This window comes from Hippopotamus amphibius, chromosome 13 (genome assembly GCF_030028045.1).
Source record: "Hippopotamus amphibius kiboko isolate mHipAmp2 chromosome 13, mHipAmp2.hap2, whole genome shotgun sequence".
Taxonomy (NCBI): domain Eukaryota; kingdom Metazoa; phylum Chordata; class Mammalia; order Artiodactyla; family Hippopotamidae; genus Hippopotamus; species Hippopotamus amphibius.
The window spans coordinates 90,091,677-90,099,723 of record NC_080198.1 but is presented as its reverse complement, the minus strand read 5'-3'; the positions used below and the strand labels follow the sequence as shown (position 1 = coordinate 90,099,723).

The following is an 8,047-nucleotide window of genomic DNA, read 5'->3' as shown; positions in this document are numbered from 1 at the left end:
CTCAGAAATATGTCAGTGTATTTTTTCTCGTAGTAAAACACATGCTTCTTTAGGACCATTAGCTCATTTCTTTCTGGGGGAGTTTCTGAATTATCTAAGCAGACAAGAGGAAGGCTGTCTCTGTGGAAAGGTGTATATTATACTCTTGTTTGCCTGGTATTAGTTCATGTGTATCCAAATATTGTTCAGGTTTCTATTCTAACATTTGATTCAGCTTTCCACATCTTATTTGATTTACCTATACATATATTAGTACATACAGGCAGTACATAGACTTTTTGTCCTGTCTTCGCATCTGAATATATTTTCTGATACTTTCCCATAGTCCTTACTCTTTTTTCAGTGGGGGAAGGGGAGAGAATAAGGGTGTTATACAGTTGTTAACTTGATATCCACCTTAAACATTTTCCTTGGGTTAGGGAGGAGAAACACATTTTCCTTTGGAGCTAGTAGGTGCTCTTGTCTGCCATCAAAACTATGAATTACTGTATTTAATTCTTGCCAAAAAATTGATAGTCAGTTTCAGAGATAAATGAGATTCCTCCCTTTTTCATTAGAAAGCAATTTTAGTGTTTTGTAGTCTCACTATTTTTTTTTTAATTTAAAAATATTTGTGAAAAATAAAATAAGAGGATCATAGGGATTTGCTTTGTCATTTTAAGGTCCTAACTTTGACTACTTCTTAGCTTGACACTTTCAAATATATAATGGTCAAAAAGTAAATGATTTTTTTTTTCTTTTGAAGCCACTTTCCCAGGAAAAAACAATAAAGAGAATGATATGTACAGATGCCCAATAATTTGATTAGATTTCTTTTTCAGTTACATTTCATGGAGAAAATCTTTAAATCTCAAAAAATTTTATTCTACAGAATTAGTTCTCTTTTGCAAAGATTTTCACTAATTTTTACTCTTGGTGGTTATTTTCCCATTCTAGTGGTAAAATTAATCATGTAACTTTTTTCTGTTTTATAGCTGTAGATGAAAATGTTTCATTTTATATAGGCCTTGTTTTTATGCACTCACATAATTATATGTTAAAGGTTCTTTAATCTTTTGGGAAAATCATATGTCAGTTTAGTGTCAGAAATGTATATTGCAATTTTTCAATGAGAAAAATGGAACTTTTTACAAGTATTTTTTGGATATATTTTTCTGTTACATATGATAATTCAGAGTGTTCAAAGAATAAATTTAAAGCTCATTTTTATTTTTGAGGGGGCAAATATCTTAATAGTGTCTTTGTTACACTTATAGGCTACCTTTCTCTGTTGAAACATAGTTGCCTAAAAATTGCCCTTCTATTTCTAGAGTATGTAGGACAAGGCTGACCAAGGATCAGGAGAGTGTGGGCCTATGGTGGCATCACGATGGCCTCACCCTATGCTCTCAGCTCAGGAAATGGACTTAGGAATATTCATCCACAGAAGTATAGGGTGAGCTTATGAAACTTGAAGTGGTGGAGGCAGATTTGGAATTCTGGCGGGAGCAGCTGCTGAAGCTTGGGTCTTTTGGAGGCACTCGCTTCTTTCGAGTAGATTTGGTGTTATCTGCATCATTGGGGTCAAACACCACTGTCATGGACTCCATCCTGGTCACAGTGTACAGGCTGCTTTGCCGAGTCGGGTGAAACCTGGTGGTTTTGAGCTCCAGCTCATCATAGCTAGAAACTTCAATGAAAGGACACCAGCGGAATGCTCTCTTGAAGCCAGCTCGAAACCTATAGAGAAGCAAGCCACGGGAAGAAAAAGTCATGTTTTAAAGTGGAAATTTCCTTCAACTGCTGCTGAAAGCCCTACTTAATGCAGTTAAACCAACTCAGTTTTTGAATGTAATTTTCTAGTCAAGCTCTTAAAATGTATGCCACAGAATTGGCACTAGTCTTCTACATTCTTCTCGTTTGAATTGAATCTTGACTTTCAATCAGTGCAAAACAAGTCATCAAATAGTAAAAGCGCCGTGTCAGTAACCAATATGCTAAAGAAACTGTATGTTTCTTCAGTAATTTTATACATTTGCATAAGTGAATTAAGCTTGCTAGGTAAGGCACTTAAAAATGACATTTCAAAATAGCTTCTTACAGAAATAATTACACATTTATAAATTAAAGTCACATTTAATAGTAAAATTAATTGCTCATCTGGATGGTTTTTATCTAATCATATATGAAAGTGCAAAATCCTTGGCTTTGAAAACCATTAAATGAAGTTGATTAAAAACAGATGTACTGCTTATGGGGTGGTTTGAATTGATATGTGGCCTATGCACTTACTGAAAAAGAAGAATTAAGTAGTTTTAAACAAACTTAAGGAACAAGGAAGGTGGTAGAGGCCCAACTGGAAAGAGAGCTTAGGATTTAGGTCATGTAGCTACTTACATGAAATTCCGTTTCTACTTGTGTTAAACCACATTAGTTTATCAAGGAAATTATTAACCCTATGAAATTCAACCCTACCTCTCTATGTGCTAACATTACAACTAAGGTGCTTTTTATCTGGAAACCACAGTTTAACTTTCTTTCCAGTCTTAAATTTAACTGTGAATATTTCTGCTTTTCTTTCCAGCTTCACTTTAAAAATAGCTCCCCCTCCTCCAGAGGCGGCACCCTGTCTTACTTGCTGACCTCATCATGCTAGAAGGAGGACTGGAATTCTTTTCCTTAGTGTTGCTTCTGTTACTCTCATGACACCTTCTATTTATAAAACATCCTTTTTAATAGAGTCCACTCATATATGCCCTCATCTCTCCTTCTGTGCATTTCTATGAAGTGTCTTCATTTCTTTGAGGACTTGAGCACATTGTCAACTCTCCTCCTTTATTAATAGGGTATTTCTTTTTCTTTGGCAAAAATTCTAAAGGGTTTGGAGAGAGAGTTTGGCCTATATAAAAATCAGTTAGAACCACTAACGGCATTGTTGTGAGGAGGTAATTGTTAAGGTGAGATATTTCATTAAATATGGAGGAGTCTAGAAAAATATCTAGCACTGTGCTCCTCTCAGTGAATTTTTCAATTTTCCCTTTCTTTTGAATTTTCAGTGTGCATGAAGAGGCTGGAACAACATTAAATGCTTTCAATGAAGCCAGAACTGACGAGGAACTTGCATTTGGTAATCTTGTTTTTACCTCTTATTCAGACAGCAGTAGATGATGGGGTTGTACATGGTTGAGCTCATTGCCAGCCAAAAGCTAGCCAGGTAGACCTGCTGAATATATTTCCACCTATTTAGTTGTTGATAGATCGCAGTGAGGATGAAGTAAATGTGATAGGGCAGCCAACAGATGGCAAATGTCACCACGACAATAATCATCATTTTTACAACCTGGAAAGAAAGAGAGAGGTCTTTTTTGGCAAATATAAGTCATTTTATATATTAGTTCTAATAGCTTACTTCAAATCATATTTTTCTGCAAATACAGTTAAATACATAGCATACCTAAGAAACAGTCAATATATTAAAAAATGGCAAGGTAATATAAGGATAGTTACCTAAGGTGAATTTCAAGAATGTGTGCTTGTGTCACCTAGTGAATGGGAGGCACTCACTCAAACAGAAACAAATATATTTTAATTGGCTTGAAGAAAATATTTATGAAACATCAAAGAGCCTGGGGGAGAAAGAAGCAAGAGCTAGGATTTGCTGTGCTAGCTTGAACTGTAAAACAGTGAAGACATTACATCTAGAGAAACTGACTGTTGTGTCACAGTGGAAGTATGTCAGGCTGTAGTGGCTGAGCGGGTTCTTTAGTGTTTATTATAGGCTGAGTATAGATTATGACTATTCAGATTTCCTTATTCTAATACCATGCTCACTGGGAAACTTTCTGAATGTTGCCTTAGTTTCTTTTCTAATCTGATATTGGTAAATGTTTCTCTGGATAGTGATAAAGGATATTCATATTAGTCTGAGGAAATATCACTAATTTTAAATTTGTAAGTAGGTAGTTGGCGTATACAGCTGGTTTATACATCAACTTCTTTGATTTTGGTAAGTGTGGGTCATTTCCTCTCTTCTACCCTTTTGAACCACAATATGCTGGAAAGCTCTAGTCAAAGTAGAATGTCAATCTCTATTTCTCCTCCACTAGTCTTTAAATTCGTAAAAGCCATAGAGAATGTCATAATTATCTTACTATCTCCAGCATCTAGCACAGTTTCTAGTATATTGCTGGAGATAGGTAATTAGATATAGAATGAATGAATAATGAATGACAGTGTTCAATTTGTAACAGGAAGTTGAATGGGAGGATGTTTTGTATGTCTGTAAATAAGATAAAATCTGTTCCATTTTGTCTATAAGAAAAGTAGACTCAAAGTTATTTTTGTTTGTTTGTTTTTATTGTTGTATCTTTATTGAATAAACTGCATTCTCTTTTAATATTATACAGTACTTTTTCTTCAGATCATTATTGGAGTATAATTGCTTTACACTGTTGCGCCAGTTTCCGCTGTACAACAAAGTGAATCAGCAGTATTTATACATATATCTCCATATCCCCTCTCTTTTGAGTTATTTGAACACTGTGAGCAGCTTGGCTTGCTCTATGTGAAAGGAAATAATAACAACAACATTCTAGGATAACCTCATTTAATATTTCTCATTACCAATCTGTTGAGTAAACTTGTTCATACTTCTTTTGGGAATTTTTTAAAAGTTTAGAATAATATATAGTAAACAAAATAATTTTGAGGCTTACCGACAGTCATATTACAACACCAATCAAAGAAAGTCCTGATGTAAATAGCCTCTGTAGCATCTTGAAACTATGAAAATACATTATTTAAGCACTGGACTCATTATTTGATTGCAAGTTGGGATACAGATGAAAGTTGACAAGGTTAAAAATCATGAGAGACATGATTCTAGAAATAGACAAAGCATGAAATGGATCAACGTGGAAGGCAAAGCTTTCCCAAGGGCCTAATCACGGTACCATCTAGGTATCTAGTATTAGCTGATGGAAAGTGGTCATCAGGGCTGAACATCCAGGTCAGGAGCTCACAGAATGTCATCACTGGCCACATCATGTAAAGTGTTTTGATTTTCTCAGTGTTCTGTCAATTGTATTTTTTTTTCTGAATTACTGTGCTCAGAATTCTGCATTTTATCACTCCTATTTTTTATGCATGTATTTGAAGAATACAAGTAAGGGGCTTATTTTATCATAATTTACATCTATACAATGTTTCACACAGCTAACAACTTATTAGTTCGCTTTCAGTTGCACTTTAGGAAGCTGAGGCAAAGACCAGAAGATTTGACGACCGTGATTCATGGAATCGAAGTTAGCGTTTTGAAAACTCAGACTCTTAAGTCTGTTTTATTCTGCTTTCAATTAATGAGATTTATTGAATGTCTATTGGGTCTAAAAAACATAATAGAGAAAAATAATGAGTAGAGAACCAATTCCTTATCTTGAAGAAGATTATAATGTAATGAAAAATAAAAAATGTAAATTAAAATGCATAGAAATGTGAATGTAAACATGTGTAAATAAAATTGAAAATATTTTTGAGAACTTACTAGTTTATTATAAGCAGGAATGACTCCATGCATGTTACCTTTAGACTCAGGGAAGTTTAGACTGAATGACATGGATTTGGCTGATTTTTTTCATTCTTGAATATGTGAGCATCATACTGTTTTGAACATGGTGCATAAGCTCCTGTCCAAGATTATTCTCCCTGGCTCCTCCCTCTCCCTCTTCCCCCAATTACGGTCACTGCCTAACAACCTCATCTCCTTCAAACCTTTGCACAATTGTCACTTTTTCGATGGATTATTTTCTGACTAGCCTATTTAAAATTTCAGTCTGTCCTTCCAGCACCCCAAACCCCTTAGCTTGCTCTTTACTTTCAGTTTGTTATGTTTATTCTTTATTTCGTGTCTCCTTATGTTAGAATACAAAAAAGCAAGAATGTCCTGCTTGTTTTGTTTACCTGTGTATTTCAGGCATGTAGACTGATTTCACATACAATTGGTGTTCAAAGTTTTGAAAAATAAGTAAATGAAACCGAATACAAAAAAGAAACTAAAGGACATGTAGCTGGTTAAGTGATGTTCACGATTTTACTCCATCATGAATTACCGGTATCATTTGTCCTCCAACTTTAAAATGAGCATGTGTGTATAAAATGAGCTATTTCCCTTTTCTAGGCAAACAAATTCAGGTAAAGCATAAGAATGCACAAACAGTATTACCAATACATTGTTTAGGATGCATGAAAGCATTGCATTTCATTCTGAATAAATGTTAAGGGCAAGAAAAAAATGTTTATGACAATGTGAACATGGTACAAGCTACTATGTTAAATACAGTATCAGCAAATGTACCTAAAAGCTTTTTTAATTGCTTTTATACAGACCAACCACAAATTCCCTTTGCATGAAACTTTTTTTCAGCAACAGCTGAAGAGCTGCAAAGGCTATCAGAGTCTTTTAATGTGACTTTCTACCATTAATGTGGAAGAAGTCCAGAATGTGGGAAAATTAAAGTGCATGTGTAGAAACAGGGTATCAGATAACTTGTAATTCACACATATATGGCCTTAAGGATCCTATTGCAAAACGTTTAGAACCACATTTGAAGATTTTTAGGAAAAATCTAAAAGAACCTAAAAGAAAGGATCTTTCACTGTGAAACAACTGCTGTAATATATTTTTTAATTTATGGCTATAAAATACATTTTAACCATTACCTTGGGCCTCTGCTCATAAAAACTTGGGGAAGGATTTCATATATCAAACTCTCAGACACCTAGGCTTGATGTAAATGCAAAAGTAGGCTCTTGGGTGGACAAAATTGCCTTGCTTTGTGAAATGCTGAAATCAAGAAATTGTAATCATCTTCCTCATAAAAAGGCAAGAAAAAGTGCACTTTGAAGCACAAACCTTGAACAGAGGTAGATGTGCACTGCTCAGTTCCCCTGTGTCTTATGGCTGGACAAGGGTACTAGCTCAGACAGGCTACAAATGCTAAGCAGGAAAGTTGGTAGGCTTCCTGAAACTCATGGTGTTTTAGGCAAGATAAGAGACTGGGATAGAGATGACTCAAGTCTTTCACCATGACTTTTTTTTTAAATAAATTTATTTATTTATTTGGCTGCATTGAGTATTCATTGCTGTGTGCAGGCTTTCTCTAGTTGTGACTAGCAGGGTCAAGTCTTGGTTGTGGTGTGCAGGCTTCTCATTGCAGTGGCTTCTCTTGTTGAGGAGCATGGGCTCTAGGCATGCTGGCTTCAGTAGTTGCGGTGTGTGGGCTCAGTGGTTGTGGCTCTAGAGTGCTCAGTAGTTGTGGCACATGGGCTTAAGTTGCTTCGTGGCACGTGGGATCTTCCTGGGCCAGGGCTTGAACTTATGTCCCCTGCATTGGCAGGCGGATTCTTAACCACTGCACCACCAAGAAAGTCCTTTCACCATGTCTTAATAAATTTTATTGTAACTTGATACAAAGATTGATTGCTATTGGGTATTTCTTAAAACTGAAAGACATATCCAGCTTCTGAGGCAATGAGATTTACTTTCCATGGCAACATGGATACTTGTGGCCACGCATTGTCCTTGACACAGGAACATGCTAGCAGAAAAAGAAGGGAGGTGAGACAAGTGAGGTAGCTCTTATAGCAACGTCGCCTCTTTTTAATAGTTTAGAATCCACTTTACTTCCATACGCAGGATTGAAATGCACATCATAAGTTAGTGAGAATAAGCTTTGGGCACCTTTTCTTCATGTATCAAAGGGAAAGAAATCTTTGATTTTTTTTTTTTTTATCCTGTACAGGTTAGACTGGAATGCCTGCAGCTGTTCTTATCTATCATATTAAATTAATGCAGGATGGATGATTTTGAGGTTTTAAGTTGTGAGAGAAAAAAGAATCAGTCTAGGAAAGTAAATAAAATATTGCCAACCTTAAAATAATCTAGGAATTCTATTCTTCAGGGAGGAATTTATTCTTTTTAAATGTCTGAACTGGAAATGGTCAACCCTATGTGAGAAGTAACTTCTTGTTTAATTAAAACCTCAGAGCATGTTTTAAAGAACCATCACAT

At 35.4% G+C, this 8,047-nt stretch overlaps 1 protein-coding gene across 1 annotated transcript in view; it reads right to left on the bottom strand.

The window, feature by feature from the left end:
* Window positions 1–698: 698 nt before the first annotated feature.
* TACR3 (tachykinin receptor 3) overlaps window positions 699–8,047 on the bottom strand; it is an 82,962-nt gene continuing 75,613 nt past the window's right edge. The window contains exons 4-5 of the mRNA XM_057706136.1: window positions 3,123–3,319; window positions 699–1,719 (exon numbers count right to left, since the gene is read on the bottom strand). Of these exons, the coding sequence (XP_057562119.1) occupies window positions 1,407–1,719; window positions 3,123–3,319 (510 nt within the window). The 3' untranslated portion in view covers window positions 699–1,406. The remainder of the gene's footprint in view (window positions 1,720–3,122; window positions 3,320–8,047) is intronic.